Below are 22,824 nucleotides of genomic sequence, written 5' to 3'. Positions count from 1 at the left end.
GAGGTTGTGCCCTGCCAATTTGATTGAGTTTTTTGACAAGGTGACGAGAGAGATTGATGAGGGTAGGACAGTGAATGTTGTCTACATGGATTTTTCATAAGGCGTTTGACAAAATCTCTTGCACATAGAAAACAGAGGGTAGTGGTCAAAGGTACTTAATCAAGCTAGTGGTCTGTAATTAGTGGTGTTCCACAGGGATCTATGCTAGGGCCTCTGCTGTTTGTGATATATATATAAATTACCTAGATGAAAATGTAGATGGGTGGGTTAGCAAAGTTGCAGATGACACTAAGATTGGTGGAGTTGTGGATAGTGTAGGAAACTGGCAAATAGTACAGCATGATATAGATCAATTGCAGATATGTGCTGAGAAATGGCAGATGGAGTTTAACCCAGATAAATGTGAGGTGTTGCACCTTGCTAGGACAAATGAAAGAAGGCCGTACGCTGTTAAGGGCAAGAACAGTGTTGCTGAGCAGAGAGATCTTGGAATCCAAGTTCAAAGTTCCTTGAAAATGGTTACAGAGGTTGATAAGATGTTAAGGGATAGGTAGAGCGGACAGAGAATATGTTTCCTAGGGTTGAATTGTCTGATATCAGAAGGCATGCATTGAAGGTGAGAGGGGGCAGGTTCAAGGGGAATGTGAGAAGTAAGTTTTTTACTTAGAGCGTTGTGGATGTGTGGAATGCGCTGCATGTTATGGTGGTAGAAGGAAATACATTAGAGGCTTTTAAGATAGGCAGTGGATGTAAGGAAGTTGAAGGAATATGGACATGGTGTAGGTAGGAGGGATTGGTGTTTGGGTGTTTTTGATTTGCTTTTTAGCTAGTTCAGCACAACATTGTGGGCCAAATGGCCTGTTCCTGTGCTGTACTCGTCTCTGTTCTATGTTGTGCAAGTGTGGCAGGGATCAGCGCTGGGTCTATTGTTGTTTGTCATCTGTATCAATGATCTGGATGATAATGTGGTTAACTGGAACAGCAAATTTTGGGATGACACCAAGATTGGAGGTGTAGTTGACAGTGAGGAAGGCTATCAGAGCTTGCTGCTCAATGTGGACCAGCTGGAAAAATGGGCTAAAAATGGCAGAAGGAACTTAATGCAAACAAATGTGAGGTGTTGTACTTCGGTAGGGCCAATCAGGGTATGTCTTGCATAGTGAATGGTAGGGCACTGAAGAGTGCTGTAGATGAAAGGGATCTAGGAATATAGGTCCATAATTCATTGAAAGTGGTGTCACGGGTAGATAGGGTCGGAAGGAAAGCTTTTGGCACATTAGCCTGCATAAATCAGAGTACTGAGTGCAGAAGATATTATGTTGGTTGTATAAGATGTTGATGAGGCCTAATTTGAAATATTGTGTGCAGTTTTGGTCACCTACCTACAGGTAAGATGTAAATAAGGATGAAAGAGTACAGAGAAAATTTACAAAGGTGTTGCCGGGACTGGAGGACCTGAGTTTTAAGGAAAGATTGAATAGATTAGTTTTTTTTTCCTTAGCATGTAGAAGATTAAGAGGAAATTTGACAGAGGTATACAGAATTATGTGGGATATAGATGGGGTAAATGCAAGATGCTTTTTCCATTGAAGCTGGGTGGGACTACAACTAGAGATCATGCATTAAGGGTGAAAGGTGAAAAGTTTAAGGGAACATGAGGGGAAACATTTTCACTCAGAGAGTTGTGATGGTTTGGAACGAGCTGCCAGCATAAGTGGTGCATGCAAGCTCGATTTCAAAGTTTAAGAGAAGTTTGGATAGGGGCATGGAGGGCTATGGTCCCGGTGCAGGTCAATGGGAGTAAGCAGTTTAAATGTTTTGGCACAGATGAGATGGGCCAAAGGGCCTGTTTCTGTGCTGGACTTTTCTATGACTCAAAGAGAACTCTCCTCTTGACATATTCTTCCTAACACAAATCAAAAGTTGTCCTATTATAGCAGAGATGATTCAAAGGGAAACCAAAAAAGACCCCACTCTGTCTCACCTCTGAATAGCCACCCAAAATGGGTGGAATGAGTAGCAGAAACACCAGTTCTCCTATTTTCATCATTAGCGAGATAAACTCATCCTTGACAGAGGGTGCCTTAGGTGGGGAATGCAAGCTGATAGCTAAAGTGTAAGAGGAGTTACTTACCAGTCATCTAGACATGGTTAAAATAAAAGCATTGGCTCAAAGTTTTGTCTGGAGGCCTGGGATAGATCAGCAGATTGAGCAGCTTGCCATTCACTACTCAAGATGCCAACATGTCCAGAAGATGCTAAGAGCAACACCTCTCTCTCTCTGGGAATAGCCTGCATTGCCTTGGCAGAGGATTCATGTAGATTTTGTCAGACCATTAATGGGCATAAATTTCTTGATAGTAGTGGATGCAGCTACAAAGTGTTCCCAATAGCCTCTACTACAGCCTCACACACCGTTGATGTGTTGAGAAGCTTTTTCTCAAGGACTGGTGTTCCATTAGTCAGTGACAATGGACCGCAGTTCGTTGGGGAACAGGTTCGGTCATTCCTAAATATTAATAGAATAAGACATTTTACATCTGCACCATACCACCCAGCTACAAATAGCCTGTCGAAAAGGTTTGTCCAGAGTCTAAAGAAGGCACTGCAAGCAATGTCAGCAGAACACACTACGCTGATACTGAATCAGAAGCTCGCCAATTTCCTCTTTGCATATCACAATGCAGCACACTTGACAACCAACAACTCATTGGCTATGCTGTTCCTAGGTTGTCCCTTGCGTTCATACTTGGATCTCTTCAAATCCAATTTCAGAAGAAGTATGCAGGACAAACAGTGAGACAAATTAAAGGCTTCTCAGACAAGGAGTGTCAATGTTCCACTCCGGGACAAGCAGCCCTGGTGAGGGAGTACAGAGATGAACAAAAGTGGGTACTGTACTCAAAAAGATTAAGGACAGAACTGGACCACTCTTCTACACAGTGGAGATTGCATCTCATGTCATCTGTAGACAACACATCAATCAGTTGAGAGCAGGATCAATTGTTCAAGAAGAAAGGTCACCAGAACTGTCAGAATAACTTCCTGCAATCCCAGACTCAACTGCTACAACCATCACAGAGGAGGCCTCAGAACCTCAGATTGTTCTCAGCCACAAGTCTCACCTGCCAAACAGAGTGATTCCCCTTGTCATGAAAGACATTATCCCACAAGAGTAAGAAAGCCTCCACTGTGATTAAATCTTCAGGCCTGAATGGGACAACTTAAAATTTACTATGCTTTGGATGATCATATAGTAGTTGTTTTGTATAGTATACTGTATATATAGTCTATGTATATAAGTTGTGATCCATTCTATTAATAGCTAAGCAGGGAGGAGTGTTGTGTATTTAATATTTGAATAATATTGTGAATATGTTGTTTAATTAAGCATTCTTTGTTGTTTGCATAATGCATGCGGGTTATATGTAAAAATGCATGAATTGCATACGTCATGATGCTGCATGCACCCCTTGCTTAAAGTAAAAACTGAATTAGACTCATATTCATGGTTCTCTTGTTCTCCTTTCAATTACTTTTTACGTTTTGGAGTTACAAAACATAACAGTGAAGTGTACTGTTTCTGCGCAGAAAGAAGAGAAAATGTTGGGCTATTGACAAGGCCTTGTTTGACACCAGTTTTCACTGATATTGTGCCTGTTGTAGACCCATTTGTTAGTAAACATGACTCACATGGCATCATAAAGCAAGCATGACATGGAGACAAAATTCCCTGTTCATCTGCATTTGAGAAATCTCTCCCAAGTGATAGAGTTAAACGCTCCATTGAAAGCTATGTATAGTGGCTCGTGCAGCTCTTTCCATTTTTCTTGAGTTGCCACACAGTGAAAATCATATCCACTACCACTCTAGATTAATGGAATCTGCACTAAAGACAAGAGCTTGGGCCACTAGAAGCTCCTCATGCTGACTTGCTGTATCGCAGGCAGCAGGGATACTCCACTGTTTGAGTTGCTGTACATTTGAATATAACATCTCTGAGGTTGTCTGCTGTATCTTTCTACTTTTAACTACAGCCAGAAGATTGTAATTTTTTTCTAAACCTCTTCAGTGCCAAGTTTTAAGATTTCAGCCAGTTTACCAACTGCTACGGAGACTTTATTATTTTTGAGTAGGATGTAACCTTCTCAACTTCTTGTCAGTTTGGAGTGGCAGCAAGGCAGGCCCAAGTATGTTACTGTGTAATGGAGTAAAGGATAGAGTCATAGTGGAAGAGGTTTTCGACGTGTTCCTTCTAGCAAGCACTGACTGCCTCTATGCCCCGATGAGTCCACCTCAGTTATTGACTGTCAGTAGCACCGAGCTTAATGTTTCAGCCAAGGACTTGACTGATAAAATTTGGAAGCTGCAAGTACTGGCCAGATTGTTCTGCAGAAGAATGTGCCTTCAGTGAAAAGTGAGCTAAAATAGTATTGAAAGTACAGGGTGACCAGATAGGAAAGATTATTTGCTTAATAGATTTTTATTAAAAATAATTTTGTGGCAGAGTATTCATTACAATAAATTATATTGAAAATGCTAAAAACAATACAAGGACCAAATTGTGCCTCTGTGTTGCTCAGTGAGTTCCGAATCATTACTAATTAACTGTCATAGTGATGCAATGAATAAATTTTGAAGAAATTAGTTCATCATGTCAAATTTGGTATGATAATCCTTATACAGTCATTTTGAAGGTCTCCTGTGCTAGTCATCCTTTGTGAAAGATACTTGTTATGAAGCCATTACCTAACACATCAATGCTTTGAGTGGCTTTAAAGATATAATTTGTCATTAGAGTCATTAAATGAATTAGTGAAATGAAAATAACAAACGATATGTTTTGGTATGTCAGCAAAAGCACTTTAAAATTCCTACAGAATTACTGTGGAGAGCATTCTACCTGACTGCATCGCTGTCTGGTACGGGGGTGGGGGGGGGGGGCTACTGCACAGGATCAAAGTAAGCTGTAGAGAATTGTTAAATAGTCAGCTCCATCCTGAGTACTAGCCTCATAAGTATCCAGGACATCTTCAAGAAACAGTGCATCAGAAAGGCGGCGTTGATCATTACCACCACCCAGTATCTGCCCTCTTCTCATTGCTATCAGAAAAGAGGTACAGAAGCCTGAAGGCACAAACGCAACGATTCAGTAACAGCTTCTTCCCCTCTGCCATCCAATTTCTAAATGGACACTGAACCCATGAACACTATCTCACTACTTTTTTTGCACTACTTATTGATAACTTTTTATGTGTACATACGTACATATATGTGTGTGTGTTTATTTATTTACTTACCATAACTCACAGTTTTCTCTCTCAATTAGCATGTATTGCATTGTACTGCTGTTGCAAAGTTAACCCAGTTCACAACACCATGTCAGTGATACTAAACCTGATTCTGATGACAATTTTCAAAAACTTCAAATTTTCAATCTTCAAAAACAGAAACTTTCTGACACTTGCTATTTTATTTTATGAAACTCATAATTTGTTGTAAGGCTGATGGATATATTTTGCCATTGTTTTTACCTCCATCAAATAGAAGAATATTTCTTCTATTTTAGTACTGGACAGTTGAGGTTGAGTGTCAGTTCAGGCTGAGCATTTTATGAATGGTACATTTTAGAATATAGTCACCTAGTACTGGCACAGAAGAATATGTTACCATTAAACAAAGAAAAGTGAGGAGGCCAAGAGGTAGTCTGCACTGGGGTTAGAGGCCTGTGTGTATAATGGGGTGGGAGGATGAGAAAGGGTCTTGTTTTGTTCTGTTGTTGTTCTTGCTACTTGTGCTCTTCTGATCATTATGGTTATACTATGTTGGCGCCAGAATGTGTGGCAACGCTACAGTCTACCCCAGCACATCCTTGGGTGTAATTGTTATTAATGCAAATTACATCTTTCATTGTATGTATGTTATGATATGCATGTGATAAATGAAGCTGAATCTGAATCTGAAAAAAGTGCATGCAGTTAGTAGTTCAGGAGACCTCTGAGTGTGAACTGTCTTCTCATCAGTACTGGTGTTGGAGCGTATTCCCCTGGGTTATATAGTCAGAGACAAAACAAAAGCACCATGAGAGGCTCAGCTATGCATTGACGGAGGAGAAACTTTAAGAGCCCAATTGTTAAGGAAGGGTCTATAGTTAGGGGATCAGACATGTATGGTTGTAGACTTAGTTCCAGAATGGTCAATTGCCTCCTTGGTGCCAGGGTTCAAAACACTACTGAGCAGGTGCAGAACATTTTGGAAAAGGATAAACCAGAGTTTGTGGTTAACGTTATTATCAATTGAGATCCTAAAACAGATTTAAATGATTTGGAAAAAAATCTATTTTTAAAAAACAGGAATTCAAAATCAGTAGAAATAAACACTTTGATTTGTGTAAATGTTACTGTGCTGAGGGAAGAGATCATGTCCTGGAATGATCAAGAATAATCCACCTTTACAAAGACTCTTCAACTAGAAACATCAACTCAGCTTGTTTTCCACAGAGGCTGCCCAATTTCCTGAACATTTCTAGCATTTCCTATTTATATTTGAATTTCCAGCATCTGCAGTTTTTTTTTTATTTTCAAGAATAGAATCCATCTAGACCCTTTAGAATCTACTTGTTTGGAAGTTTAAAAATTAGAGGGACAGTTACAACTAGAACTATTCTAAAGGTTTCTAATTATTGTGGAACAAATTCACAGGGAAACTGGATTGTGGTAATGACAACTTCAACTTTCCAAATGGTGGTGATGTGGTAAAATTGGATATCTATAAGGGGCTTGTTTTCAAGACTGAAGACCATTCAGTAAATAATAGTAAACAGTAGTAAAAATGATGTCATTATTCAGCTTCAAAGGAATTGTATAGTAGATTTGCCACAAATTATATCAAGACACAGCTTTTCTTAATATACTAATGAATTGGACTTTGGTGTACAGGACATTCTCCAAATTTGCTGATGACACAGTACTTGAGGGTGTGGAGGATAGTAAAGTACTTTAACTGTGAAGAGGATAGTAAAGATGGATCAGTTGCCAGGTCAATGGCAAGTGACATTTATTGCTGTGAATTGTGAATGATAAGAAGAAAATATATACTAGAGGACATACTCTTCTAAAGGGAATACAAGAACTGCGTGTCTTGGGCATATACTATGTTGTAAGTAACAGAACATTGAGAAAGTGAAATAAAACAAATATAGAACTCTGTTTTTTATAAATAGAAATATAGAATACAAGAGCAAGTAAGTCATGATGGACCTTTGTAAAATACTGGTTCTGCCATTGTTGAAGCATTCAAGATAATGCAGAAGAGATTTGCTAAATGATTTTAGTTATGTGGATAGACTGGAGAAGCTGAAGCAATTTTCCTTACAATGGAACAGATCTGGATGAGATTTTTACAATTGTGAAGGGAAGGGACAGGCAGGTATTAAAAATCCATTCCTATTGGTGACATAAAAAAATATGAGACATAGAACAAAGATGACGAACAAAAGTGAGCGGGACATTTCGGAATTTTTCAGCAGGCTTAAGATTATTTGGTTTATTAGGCGATTAGCAAAGGCCAATAAAAATAAGTTAGTCCTAAGTGGAGTGGCCATTGCATAAATAGGCCAGTATTAGAGGGCCAAACTTGAGGCTTTGGTTCAAGAGGCTTCAGCAAGTAGAGAAGATGGGTGAGGTAAATTTCTTTCTTTCTGCACAGTTGGAGCTATGGAAATGCCAATTCAGACAGTGAAATGCTCCTCTTGCAGGATGTAGGAAGACAGGGAGACCTCCAGTGTCCAGGATGACTACACCTGCAAGATGTGCATCCAGCTGCAACTTTTATGCATCGTATTAGGAAACTGGAACTAGAGTTGAGTGACCTTTAGCTTGTTCAGAAGAAGGAGGAGGTGATAGATAAGAGCAAGATGGAAGTAGTCACATCTACAATGCAGGGTAAGGGTAACTGAGTGACTGTCAGTAGAAGGAAAGGGATAAACAGCCAGTGCAAGGTGCCTCTGTCCCCTCAATAACAAGTACCACTTTGAGGAGAAAGATGTAGCCAAAGAAAGTCATAGAGATCAAACCTCTGGCACTGAATCTAGCTGAGTGGCTCAGAAGGGAAGAGGGGAGATGTGGTGATAGGGGATTGAGTAAGTAGGAAAACATGCAGGATATTTTGTGACAGAGGTTTGCAAAAGGTATCAGGGATATCTCAAATCAGATCCTCAGCATTATAAAGGGGAAGGGTGAGCAGCCAGAAGATCCTGATTTAGGTAGGTAGGAATAAGAAAAGGGCTCTGCTTGGTCTCCACCCAGCAGAATCCCCAGTAATGTACTTGCTAATGAGAGGTCAGCTGTAGAAGTACAGGTGTTCCCCCCCCCCCTTTACAAAGGTAGAGCATTCCTATGAAACCTTCCTTAAGGCCGAAATGGCGTAAAGTGAACAACCATTAATTTATATGGGAAAAACTTTTGTAAAAGCGAAAATCCTCTTTGTAATGCGAAAACAGGTTACTAATGTAGGTCTTTTGTAAAAGCGAAGTGGTGTAAAGTAAACATTCATAAAGCGGAGGACACCTGTACCCTGCACTAAAAAGGGACTATAGGGAGTTGGATAGGAAGCTGAAAAGTAGGACCTCAAGGGTAATAATCTCTAGATTGTTGCCTCTGCCACACACCAGTGAGAGTAAGAACAGGATGACTTGGCAGATGCAACACACACACAAAATGCTGGAGGAACTCAACAGGCCAGGCAGCATCTATGGAAAAAAAAAGTACAGTTGACATTTACTGCAGAAGGGTTTCAGTCCAAAACATCAACAGTACTTTTTTCCAAAGATGTTGCCTGGCCTGCTGAGCTCGTCCAGCATTTTGTGTGTTGCTCAGGTTTCCAGCATCTGCAGATTTTCTCTTATTTGTGACTTGGCAGATGAATGTGTCACTGAAGAATTGTTTTAGGGTGCACAGTTTCAAATTTGTGGGTTACTGGGATTTCTTCTGGGGAAGGTACTAAAGGGACAGGTAAGATCTGTCTTTATGGGCAGGTTTGCTAGAGCTGTTGGGGAAGGTAAAACCAGTTTGGTAGAAGGATGGGAACCAGAGTGGCAGGTCAGAAGAACAGACAGTTGGTGTAAAGGTAGAAGTAACCTGCAGAAGACTGTGAGGAAGGATAAGCAGGGGAAAGGACATAATTGTGGTCAGTTTGATAGGTGGAAATGTATTGATTTTAATACGAGAAGTATCAGGACGATGAATATGTGTCCAGGAAAGGTTCCTGACACACCGTATAGCTCTGTGTACTGAGCATTTAGCTCTGACATTGTGGCCATTATAAAGACTTGGCTGTAACAAGGGCGGAATGCCTGCAGGATGTTCTGGGACTTAGATATTTCAAAAGGGACAGGGAGGGAGGGAGGTAAAAGAGGTGTGGGAGTGGCATTGCTAATCAGAGTTAGAATCACAGCTGTAGAAAACAAGGAGGTCATGGAGGGATTTTCTCCGGAGTCAATGTGAGTGGAAATAAGAAACAGGAAGGCAATTCAATTGGGAGAGTTCTAGAGGCCCCCCAGTAGCAACACAGACACTGAGGTGCAGATTGGGAGGCAGAATTTGGAAAAATGCAAAGATAATAGGGTTATTGTCATGGGTGACTTCAACTTTCCTAATACTGTGCAAAAGGTTCCTCAGTGCAAAAGGTTTAGATAAGGCAGAATTTATTATGGGTGTGTCCAGATTCTTGACACAATATGTAGAGAGGCCATACTCTCTTGGTGGGTAAACATTTTGGAGAGAGTGACAACAAATCCCTGACCTTTATCATAGATTTGGAGAGGGAGCGGATTACACAGTGTGGGAAAGTATTTTATAAACATAAGACATAGTAGTAGAATGAGGCCATTTATCCCATCGAGTCTACTCCATCATTCAATCATGACTGATTTATTGCCTTCTCAACTGCAACTTCCTGCCTTCTGCCCATAACTTATGATATCCTGACTAACCAATAACCTCTCAACCTCTGCTTTAAATGACTTGGCTTCCACAGCCAAATGTGGCAAAGAATTTTACAGATTCACCACCTTCTGACTAAAGAAATTCGTAAGCATCTCTATTCTAACTGGACGACCTTCTACTCTGAGGCTGTGCCCTCTAGTCTTAGACTCACCCACTATAAGAAACATCCTTTCCACTTTCACTCAGTCTAGGCCTTCCAATATTCTATCGGTTTCAGTGAGATACCACCCTCGCCCACCATTCTTCTAAATTCCAGTGACTAGAGGCCCATACCCATCAAACACTCCTCATACATTAAACCTTTTATTTCCAGAATCATTCTTGTAACCTCCTCTGAACCCTCTTCAATACCAGCAAATCTTTTCTTAGATAAGGGGCTCAAAACTGCTCACAATGCCCCACAAGTGGGGCTTGATGAGTATCGTATAAAGCCTCAGTATTACATCCTACTCTTATGTTCTAGTTGTCTTGAAATGAATGCTAGCATTGCATTTGCCTTCCTTACCATTGATTCAACAGGAATCAGTGATGGACAGGTGAGGTGAAGAGGTAAAAGGCCAGAGTGGGGAATTGAAGAAGAAGGGAAAATTACTGGAAGTTGGAGAAATAGCTGTTAAGTCCATCAGGTTGGAGACTACTTAGACGGAATATGAAGTATTGCTGCTACAACCTCAGAGTGCCTCAACATGGCAGAAGAAGAATTCATGGACCGACATGTAAGAAAGGGAGCAGGGATAGGATCTAAAATGGTTGGCCACCAGGAAATCCTGTTTCTTGCAGATTGAGAAGAGGTGCTTGGCAAAGTGGATTCCAATTAATGTGGAGTAGCCCTGACAGTATCACCTTCAGCTTCTTAATTTATCTCCCTCCCCCACCCACCTGGTTTCATCTTTCCCCTTCTTGCTTGTTCTCCTTCCCCCTTGCCCCACCTTCTTATTCTGATACCTTCACCCTTCCTTTCCAGTCCTGATGAAGGGTATTGGCCCAAAACATCAACTGTTAATTCATTTCCATAGTTTTAGGAAATTCTGCACAAGGACTCCCAAGTCCCTCAGCACCTCTGATTTTTGAATTTCTCCCTGCTTAAAAATAGTCTACGCCTTTATTCTTTCTACCAAAGTACATGACCATACACCTCCCCACACTGTATTTCATCTGCCTCTTCTTTGCCCATTCTCCCAATCTGCCTTAAGTCCTTCTGCAGATTCCCTGCTTCCTCATTACTACTTACCCCTCCATCTATCTCTGTATCATCTGCAGAATTGACCACAAAAGTTATGTCATCAAAATCATTGAATGAGTACTTCTGCTGCTTTCAGGGTTGAGTGTCAGGTGGAAGATTAGTGTGGAGGGACGAATGGACAAGAGAATCACGGGAGGAACTGTCCCTGCAGAAAGTGGAGAATTGGGGGTATGGTGAGGTAAAGATGTGTTTAGTGGTAGGATCCCAGAGAAGATGGCAGAAGTTGTGGAGAATGATGTGTTGGGTGCAAAGGCTCAAGGGGTGATAGGTGAAGACAAATGGACCATCTGAGAAAAAGTACATTTCTGACATCTCTCTACTCTTGGTCAACCTCTGTCTCCATCTCTCAAGACAAACTGTCTACCAATATCTTTTATAAACCTCCTGATTCCCATGGCTATCTTGACTATACCTCTTCCCACCCTGTCTCCTGTAAAAATGCCATTTTCTTTTCCCATTTCCTTTGTCTTCACCACATCTATTCCCAGGATGAGGCTTTCCTTTCCAGGACATCAGAAATGTCCTCCATCTTCAAAGTGCAGAGTTTCCATTTGCCCACTATTGATGCTGTGCCCACCCACATGTCCTCCATTTCCTGGATATCTGTGCTTACTCCATCCTCCTGCTGCCATACAAGGATGAAGTTCCTCTTGCCCTCCCCATTCATATCCTCTCTCACCTCCCTTCAGGGCCCCAGACAGTCCTTCCAGGTGAGTCAACACCTTACCTGTGAATCTGTTAGGGTCATCTACTGTCAGGGCTACTCCACATTAATTGGAATCCACTTTGCCAAGCACCTCTTCTCAATCTGCAAGAAACAGGATTTCCTGGTGGCCAACCATTTTAGATCCTATCCCTGCTCCCTTTCTTACATGTCGGTCCATGAATTCTTCTTCTGCCATGTTGAGGCACTCTGAGGTTGTAGCAGCAATACTTCATATTCCGTCTAAGTAGTCTCCAACCTGATGGACTTAACAGCTATTTCTCCAACTTCCAGTAATTTTCCCTTCTTCTTCAATTCCCCACTCTGGCCTTTTACCTCTTCACCTCACCTGTCCATCACTTCCCCTGGTGCCCTTCTTCTTTTCCAATCTTTTTTCCCTGTAGTCCACTCTCCACTCCTATCAGATTCCTTCTTCTCCAGCCCTTTACATTTTCCTACTATCACCTTCAGCTTCTTAATTTATCTCCCTCCCCCACCCACCTGGTTTCATCTTTCCCCTTCTTGCTTGTTCTCCTTCCCCCTTGCCCCACCTTCTTATTCTGATACCTTCACCCTTCCTTTCCAGTCCTGATGAAGGGTATTGGCCCAAAACATCAACTGTTAATTCATTTCCATAGATGCTACCTGATCTGCTGAGTTCCTCCAGCATTTTGTGTGTGTGAGGCATGGGAAAATATTTAATTGATATAGGGCAAATTATGATGCTATTTGGCAGGAACTTGGGAGTGATGTACTTCCAGAAATCCACAATGAATTCCTGAAATGAGGGGATGAGACTACGAGGAGAAATTGAGTCGCACGGGCCTATACACACTGGAATTCAGAAGAGTGAGAGGAGATCGTATAAAACATATAAACTTATGAAGGGGACAGATAAGAGAGGCAGGAAAATTGTTTCCACTGGTAGCTGAGACTAGAATTAGGGGACATACCTTCAGGATTTGAGGGAGTAGATTTAGGACGGAAATGAAAAGGAATAACTTTTTCCCAGAGGGTGGTGAATCTGTGGAATTCTCTGCCCAATGAAGCAGTGAAGGCTGCCTCAGTAACTATATTTAAGAGAAGGTTGGATAGATTTTTGCATAGTAGGGGAATTAAGGGTTATGGAGAAAGAGCAGGTAGGTGGAAAGGCCAGATCTTATTGAATGGCAAAGCACGCTCGACGGGCCAGATGGACTATTCCTGCTCCTATTTCTTATGTCTTATCAAAGCATTCTCTGATTCTGTGACTAAATTACGTAATCAGTTACCAGTAGATTCTCCCCTATAGATCATTTAATGAATGTTTTTCCCTCCTCCTGATGTCCTCTGACAAAAACTGTAACTCAGCAATAATTGCTATGTTAAATTGGCAGTTTTAACTTAATATCCAAAGGGAAAATAGCTTTCATTTATAAATTTAATTAAATGTAAAAATGTTTTTGCCTCAAGCATTACTTCATTAACTTTCATGCAGAGATCAACATTATAACTACAGGTGTCCCTTTGTTTTTTTTAATGCCCATTATTACTTGAGAGGAAAGGAGGTATTGTCATGTTAATCTAAGATTAGGGCCCAACCATGATCTATATTTTTTTACACTCATGGATATGCGCAATTCACAATGAAAACAAAATGTAATACAGCTCTTATAGAGAGTTTATTTAAGGTTCATTCCCACCTTAAATTCCATTGCCAGAAGTTTTCCAAGTTCCTGCCAATGATTTGAGGGTTGCAACTGTTAACTTTCTCAGTGGGAACAAATCTGTTTTAAAATTATGATTCTGGAGGTACAATTGAACATGAATTTTTGGAACTGATGAATATTTTTGACTATTCACTACATATCATTACCATAGACTCCATGATGTGTGTAAATAATAGTTTGTTTTAATCTGCTCTAGAACTTTGAGCTTTTACACATCTAGAGCATTGTGCCTCTATGTACTGTAACTGATGCCAAGCTTTAATTCACTATGAAACAGATCTTGAACTATTGTGAATATTTTAATACTTGGGTGAAAAGGTATATTGTGCTTTTGTACAAGTCTATGACTGTCTTCTGCTGACTAAGAAAAGATTTATAATGCCTTATTTCCCATGTGTTTTCTTTGAACAGATGCAATAATGAGAATGAGTGGCATCAAATCCATGAAAATATAATTCGCAAATCCAGCAACAAATACACCGCAGCCAGCTCAAATTATGGTAAATTGTAACTTGTTCATGTAGTTTCATCTTTTTTTGTCATAAACCTAAGCCACCAAAATTTTGTACATAGCAGAAATTCTATTTTTGCATATTGTATTCCATTTCTGTCTTATAGTTTGGAATTAAGTGACAGCTTCTCTATAGTAAACATAGCTCAAACAATCACCCTTTAAAATTATTGTAAGTTGTTGATAGTGAAAAATATTACATCATTTCACTTTCCACTAATTGAAATAATAAATCAGGTGAAGGAATGAAGTTATAATTTTGAAATAATGAGTACTTTTAAGGTGCTGTCATTGTTAAGTAGGAGTAGCCACAGCATCTAGTCCAGAGACACACCGGGAGTGCAACCATAATAAATCCTGCAATGCTTTTGATGCTGCTGAGGTAGTAATGGGGGACAAAGAAATGGCAGATGAACTTAATGGATACTTTGCAAATGTCTTCACTGTGGAAGACACTAGCAGTGTGCCAGACATCCGTGAGTGTCTGCGAGCAGGAGTGAATGCCTTTGCTATTACAAAGGAAAAAGTGCTAGGCAAACTCAAAGGTATTAAGGTGGATAAGTCACCTGGGCCAGATGGACTACATCCCAGAGTCCTGAGAGAGTTTGCTGAAGAGATAATGGATGATCTTTCAAGAATCACTTGATTCTGGTATGGTCCTGGAAGACAGGAAGTTTGTAAATGTCACTCCACTCTTTAAGAAGGGAGGAAGGCAAAAGAAAGGAAATTATAGGCCAGTTAGCCTAACCTCAGTGGTTGCGAAAGTGTTGGAGTCTATTATTAAGGATGAGGTTTCGAGGTACTTGGAGACTAATGATAAAATAAGTCAAAGTCAGCATGGTTTCTGTAAAGGGAAATCCTTTCTGGTTGGCTGCTAGTGACTAGTAATGTTCCTCAGGGGTCAGTATTGGGACCGCTGCTTTTCACATTGATTGTCAATGATTTAAATAATGGAATTGATGGCTTTGTGGCAAAGTTATTTACGAAGATAGGTGGGGGTTAGGTAGTGCTGAGGAAGCAATGCGATTGCAGCTGGACTTTGACAAATTGGAAGAATGGGCAAAAAAGTGGCAGATGGAATACAGTGTTGAGAAATGTATGATAATGCATTTTGGTAAAAAGAATAACAGTGTGGACTATCATCTAAATGGGGAGAAGGTTCAAAAGTCAGAGATGCAGAGGAACTTAGGAGTCCTCATGAGAGACTCCCAGAAGGTTAGTTTACAGGTTGAGTCTGTGGTAAAGAAGGCAGATACAATGTTGGCATTTATTTCAAGGGAAATAAAATATAAAAGCAAGGAGATAATGCTGAGCCTTTATAAGACACTGGTCAGGCCACCCTTGGAGTATTGTCAACAGTTTTGGCCCCATATTTCAGAAGGAATGTGTTGTCATTGGAGAGAGTCCAGAGGAGGTTCACAAAGATGATTACAGGAATGCAGGGGTTAACATATGAAGAGAGTTTGGCAGCTTTGGGCCTATACTGTCGGGAATTCAGAAGGACATGAAGGGGACCTCATTGAAACTTAACGAATGTTGAAAGGACTAGATACAGTGGATGTGGAGAGGATGTTTCCTATGGTGGGGGGTTTCCAGAACTAGAGGGCACAGCCTCAAAATTGGGGTGGGGGGGAGGAACCTTTTAGAATGAAGTAAGGAGGATTTTATTTTAACCAAAGTGTAGTAAATCTGTGGAATGCTCTGTCACTGACTGTAGTGGAAACCAAGTCCGTGCATATATTTAGGGCGGAAGATTGTTTCCTGACCAGTCAGGGCATTAAAGGATATGGCGAGAAGGCAGGTGTATGGGGTTGAGTGGGATCCGGGATCAGCCATGATGGAATGACGGAGCTGACTTGATGGGCTGAATGGCCTAATTCTGCTCCTATATCTTATGGTTATAGGGAGACTGCCTCCAAGCTTCCTGAAATTGGTTGACCTTGAATCAATTAGGGGACTCGGACAAACTTACTCATTCACAAAATGAACATTGGTATTGATAGCATATTGTTAATTACCCTTGAACAGTAGCCATAATTGTTACTGTATTGTGCTGTAGGTTTTCTATGTTTCTATAATCAGAACTAATACAGTCAATGTGGTGAAACCTGTTGTTAGGTTGAGGATATCAGGATACTGACACAGCAATGATCAAGAAATATTTTCAAATGAGGACAATTAAAGTTCAAAGTATATTTATTATCAAAGTACATATTGAATGTTTTGTATTGTATGTTTCTCTAAAACATAAAACTAATTGAAAGGAAAACTCTGCCAAAATGTTTTCTTCCAGAAAGTTTTGCAAAGATTCAGTATCCTCCATCATGTGCAGAGGGTAAATGATCTACTTTCAGTAATGGGTTGATGGTGACCTTAAGATTACTACAGATCCTGACAGACCCATTCTTTGTGTCTACTGGGACCACTGGTGTTGCCCATAGACTCCACTCAAACTAGGAAAGAATTCCTTCAGCCTCCATACAATCTAGCTCACTGGCTACTTTATAACAGATGGTATAAGGAAGCAGATGGGCTTTGTAAAATTTGGATGTAGCATTTTCATTTAACACCATTTTTCCCTTGACATATTTGAGTTTTCCAGTGCCAACCTTGACCACTGTTGTGGCATCATCCAGGACCTTACTTTTCACTTACAGTTGATTCTACTGCAGGGGATGTATCATACAAATCGTGGATGGATTTCCAATTAAGTTGCAGTTGTCTCAGCCACTCAAGTCCCCATAATGCTGCTCCTCCTGTTTTTTACAAGATACAAGCTTAACGTGGATTGTCGGTTGTTGTATATTGTTGTTACGAATGTCATCCCTAGAAGAGTTACCTTTTCTTCAGTATATGTTCTCTGTTGAATATCTTTTCAGTATTTTTGAAATGCTGTTCAAACTCATTTTATCTCTCTCCCTCCTAAACAGTGGATGTGGATTTCATATTTGTAATTTTCCAGTCCTCTGGGACCTCTCTGATTCTAGTGATTATTGAAAGATCACTACGGGACTTCCGGCAAGATGGCGACTGTTTAGCTGTTCTGAACTTTTGCTCCGTCAGTTTTCCCTACCTTTGCACTATATGTCTCCATTCTTAAACCTTAGTTAGGTATTTTATTAGGTTTCTCTTACTTGCCTGCGAACACATCTATCTTATAATGTCTAACAAAAGTACTAAAACCGGGAAAAAAATTTCTACGGCTTTGCCAGTTGACATTCTCGCTGCGTTGGAACAGCATCGACAAGATATTTTAAAGGAATTTAGAACTTCTTTCAACCAGCTGGATGTCAAATTGGATCGGATCAACGCTAGAGTGGACGAACATGCCGAACATTTATCTTGCATCGACTCAACTTCTGAAGATCTAAAACGCCGTGTCCAATATCTGGAAACCCTCTGCTCCAGCCTAGAGCAGCAGATTTGTAAGCTTTTTTCCAAAATGGTGGATCTTGAAAACCGTAGCAGACGTTGCAATCTACAAATTCTTGGTTTGCCAGAGGCCACCGAACAGGGCTCTCCCGTGAAATTTTTTTCCGATTTTCTCTGTGAGATTTTTGGGAAAGAATTTCTTCCGACTGCACCTGAGCTTGAAAGAGCACACAGGATCTACCTTCCCCGTGCAACTCTGGGTTCCTGTCCACGGCCGGTAATTTTGTGCTTTCATCAATACCAGGTGAAAAACCGTTTGATTATGGAGGCACGCAGCAGAGGTACTTTTGCTTTTCAAAATACAGTCATTCGTTTTGTGGAGGATTTTGCCCCCCAGGTTCTGAAGATGCGCGCTGAGTTTAAAGGTGTAATGAAAGTGTTTTTTGATCGTGGTTTTAGACCCTCTCTTCGCAATCCAGCCGACCTGCGAATTACGCTTACTACTGGAGAATATAAGTGTTTTGTTTTTTTTAAAAAATTTTTATTAGTTTTTCAAAACATTTTACAAAATTAAAAACCCCAAATCCCAATGAGGAGCATTAATACAGAGCAAGGTTAAGCATACAATAACAATATGCTACAGAGGAAGAGAATTTAACAAAAAAGCACCTAAATTAAAGACAAGTGAGCTTAGTGTCCTCCCCAAACCCCACAACACAAGAAAAAAAACAATTCCAGACCAACCACCACACAATATAGAGAGTATAAGTCCGGACAGTCAAACTCCCAGACTGTGAATACACTTAGCAACAGAGGATAATAATGCCTACTACCAGAAAAAAAAAGGGAGCTGAAAGCAAGGGACCGAAAAGAAAAAAAAACCCTAGTCAAGAGGAAGGTTATGAAAGTACTCGATAAAAGGCCCCCAGATCTTATGGAACTTTAAATCCGAATTGAGAACTGAATAATGAATTTTTTCGAGGTCCAAGCAGGCCATAATGTCGTTAAGCCATTGCGCATGAGTGGGCGGGGCAACATCTCTCCATCTAAGGAGGATCAAGCGTCTCGCCAGGAGAGAGGCAAAGGATAGTATTCGGCATTTGGTCGGACCCAGACATAAATCTGTCTCGCCCCAAAAACCGAACAGAGCAATTAAGGGGTTAGGTTCTAGGTGCTGATTCAGAATACCCAATAGTGTAGTGAAGACATCTTTCCAGAATTTCTCCAAGCTAGGACAGAACCAGTATATATGGATGAGAGAGGCCACGCCCCTCTTGCATTTATCACAGAGCAGACTAATGCCAGGGTAGAATCGAGATAGTTTAGATTTAGACATATGGGCTCTATGAACAATCTTAAACTGTAAGAGACAATGGCGAGCACAAAGAGAGGTTGAGTTAACCGATTTGAGAACTGAGTCCCAGCTCACCTCGGATAAGGAGATATTTAAATCCTGCTCCCAGGCCATTTTAATTTTATCCACAGGGGCCCGTCGTAAGGCTGCTAGTTTATCTTGGATAATTGAAATTAAACCTTTACCTAGTGGATTAATGGAGAGAAATAGGTCCATAGCATTTTTCACAGGCATTTCAGGAAAGTTAGGAATTAAAGGAGCAGTAAAGTGTCGGATTTGGAGATATCTGAAAAAGTGAGCGTTAGGCAGGTTGAACTTAACAGAGAGCTGTTGAAAAGAAGCGAAGCGGTTATCAATGAAGAGATCTTCAAAATGTCTAATGCCCTTCCTGTACCAAACATGGAATGCTGAATCAAACGTGGTAGGTAAAAAAAGGTGATTATGTGCGACAGGGCTAGAAATGGAAAACCCCTGGAAACCATAGCATTTCCTGAACTGAGCCCATATACGCAAAGTGTGTCTGACCAGAGGATTAGCTATTGATCTGGGCAGACTGCTAGGGAGTGCAGAGCCAAGAAGTGCAGATATAGATAATTCTTTAGTGGAGCTCAACTCCATTGCCACCCAGTTAGGGCACTCAGGTTGACTGTGGAAGAAAGACCAGAAGGCAGCACAACGTATATTAGCTGCCCAGTAATATAAGCGAAAGTTAGGTAAAGCCATGCCACCCTCTTTTTTAGATTTTTGGAGGTGGATTTTATTAATTCTAGAGCGCTTATTCTGCCACAGATATGACAAAATAATAGAGTCTAAGGAATCAAAAAAAGATTTAGGAATAAAAATTGGGATAGATTGAAATAAGTATAAGAATTTGGGGAGAACATACATTTTGACAACATTGATACGACCTACCAAGGACATAGATAGAGGTGACCATTGTACCAGACTCTGTTTTGTAGCATATGAAAGATTGACAAAGTTTTCACGAAAGAGATCTTTAAACTTCCTTGTGACTGTAATTCCAAGAAATATAAGTGGTTTAAATCAGTGAAGGATGCTGAGGCATTTGTTGGAAGTCTTCCAGCTATCCCGTCTCCTCAGGAACCCGGTCTGACCTTCTAAAATGGTGGATAAGTACCTCTCGTAGTAAAGCTTTTTTTTTCCTGACTCAGACTGTACTTGAATAATTCAGACATTATCTATTGAGACTCTAAGGGCTGTAGACAATCTCTCCCTGGACTTGGTGCGTTTTTTCTAAATAGATAATCCGAGTTTAATGTTTCCCTGCGGACGTTTAGTTTGTACCTGTGCAATCCATTGTATTCTTGTATAACTTTATCTATAGAGATCTACAATTGACTTTAACTTGTTTTGGAGGTTGGGAGTTTTTATTGAAGGCCTCCCTGTTGGTTGATTCATAGTTTAAGTTTTGCTTTTTTTTCTGTAAATGGTTGATACATACTCTTTTCGAATCTATAATTTCCCTCTTCTCCCTCCCCTTTTTTTTTCTTTTAATCTTCTATAATTTTTCGCGGGTAAGTTAGTTTTGGTTTTCTTTTGATTTTCTTTGTATTAAGTCTCACACTTCTGCTGAAGCTGTTCCTATTTGTTATGTTTTCTAGTGCATAAACTAGTTACCATTTGCTATAGTATTTATACAGAACTGTTGTTAACGACACAGAACTAGAAGTCATACTTGGGTTAATTTTTTTGGTAGAGCTAGCTGCTTTTTTTGGTAGCCGTCTAGTTTTGGGTTGGGTGGGTGGGGTGGATTCTCCAGTTCCAACACCACTCACTGTTTCCTTTGCTTTCCTCTGTTACTCAGGACATGTTTCTGTTTTGATTCTACGAATCTATGTTTACATTTTTGCTCCCAGACTGTTATTGTACTGCTTGACTTTTTATATGCCTGCTGCCTTCTACGCACTAACAATTGATAATGGTTAATACACTTAAATTTGTGAGCTGGAATGTAAAGGGATTGAATCACCCTGTTAAAAGAAGGAAGGTCTTCTCACATATTAAACAACTCAAAGCGGACATTGCTTTCCTTCAAGAAACTCATATTCCTTGTTCTGATAACTCCCGGCTTTTGTCAAAGTGGGCAGGTCAGCATTTTCATTCATCCTTTGCTGCCAAAGCTAGGGGGGTCTCTATCCTTATTAATTCAAATATTCATTTTGAACTCCATAATAAGATATCTGATACAAATGGCCGTTTTGTTATTGTTTCTGGTAAACTATATAATACTAAAGTTGTACTAGCAAATCTGTATGCCCCCAATTTTGATTATGTTAATTTTTTTGAACGTTTTTTCTCCTCACTACCAGACTTAAACTCATACTCTCTTATACTGGGTGGTGATTTCAATTGTTGGTTAGATCCTAGTTTGGATTGATCGTCCTCTGTTACTAGACCACCTACTAAATCTGCCTCAGTTATTCAATCGTTTCTCTCTAATTATGGTATCTTTGATATATGGCGTTTCCTTCATCCTACTGAGAGAAATTATTCTTTTTTTTCACATGTTCACCATACCTTTACTAGAATTGACTACTTCTTACTCGACAATCAACTCATTCCATTTGTCTATTCTTGTGATTATCAGAGTATACTGATTTCTGACCATGCCCCAATTACTCTGTCTTTAAATTTTCCTGGCCTTCCTCAGAGGAATAAACACTGGCGGTTTGACTCGACTTTACTATCGGATGATGATTTTCTAAAATTTATCAAGGATCAGATAACCTTTTATTTTAACACCAATACATCACCTGAAGTGTCATCCCAGATTGTCTGGGATTGCCATGAAAGCATATCTGAGGGGTCAAATAATCTCCTATACAGCAAATCTTAATAGAAAGTCCTGTGCAGATCGATTAGACCTCATTAATCAGATTAAAGAATTGGATCAACTGTATGCTCAAACTAAGAATCCTGAACTATACAAGAAATGTGTAGAACTTCAAACTAAATTTAATCTTCTGTCCACTCAACCTGTCGAACACCAACTTCTTGAAAGTAAGAGTTGTTTTTATATTCATGGTGACAAATCTGGTAAATTTCTAGCCAATCAGCTGAGGCGTTCCAAAGCCAAACAACATATTACAAAGATCCAGAAGGAGAATGGAGACCTTACATCGAATCACTTAGAAATCAATGACGCATTTAAAAATTTCTATTCTCGACTTTATTCCTCTGAATCTTTGAATGACAATATCTCTATCGATCATTTTTTAAATAATCTGAATATTCCTTCGCTTTCATCTGATTTTAAAGCCAAACTTAATGCGCCTATATCATCAGAAGAAATATCTTCTGCAATTTCTGCATTGTCCTCAGGGAAATCTCCTGGACCTGATGGGTTCCCCGTAGAATTTTATAAATCATTCTCTTCACTTCTCTCCCCTCAGTTACTTTCAGTATTATCTGACTCGTTTAACTACGGCAAATTGCCACCCTCTTTTAATGAGGCTTCTATTATTCTTTTATTAAAAAAGGGTAAAGACCCAACAGAGTGTTTCTCATATAGGCCGATTTCATTGCTTAATGTTGATGTTAAAATCTTGGCCAAAGTTTTGGCTTATAGATTAAAAACTGTTATTCCCTCTATTATTTCTGATGATCAAACTGGTTTTATTAAAAACTGTCTTCCTTTTTTTAACATTCGGCGTTTATTTAACATTTTATATTCACCTCCAACTGGGATTCCTGAATGTGTTATTTCCCTTGATGCGGAGAAAGCTTTTGATCGTATAGAGTGGAACTACCTTTTTGCAGTTTTAGAAAAATTTGACTTCGGTCAAAGTTTTATCTCTTGGATCAATTTGCTGTATTTGTGCCCTACTGTTTTAACTAATTCTCAGAAATCCCAGTTATTTAACCTCAAACATGGCACCCGTCAGGGATGCCCTTTAAGTCCCTTTCT

The 22,824-nt window shown here is 40.0% G+C and overlaps 1 protein-coding gene across 7 annotated transcripts in view; it reads left to right on the top strand.

The window, feature by feature from the left end:
• dock3 (dedicator of cytokinesis 3) overlaps positions 1 to 22,824 on the top strand; it is a 968,429-nt gene that overhangs the window by 632,496 nt on the left and 313,109 nt on the right. For all 7 annotated transcript variants that reach the window (XM_073072555.1, XM_073072554.1, XM_073072550.1 and 4 more), the window contains exon 13: positions 14,071 to 14,159. In XM_073072555.1, the coding sequence (XP_072928656.1) occupies positions 14,071 to 14,159 (89 nt within the window). The remainder of the gene's footprint in view (positions 1 to 14,070; positions 14,160 to 22,824) is intronic.

The sequence above is a fragment of the Hemitrygon akajei genome, chromosome 19 (genome assembly GCF_048418815.1).
Source record: "Hemitrygon akajei chromosome 19, sHemAka1.3, whole genome shotgun sequence".
NCBI lineage: Eukaryota > Metazoa > Chordata > Chondrichthyes > Myliobatiformes > Dasyatidae > Hemitrygon > Hemitrygon akajei.
Note: the sequence above shows the minus strand (reverse complement) of the source record. Positions and strands in the feature narration are given on the sequence as shown.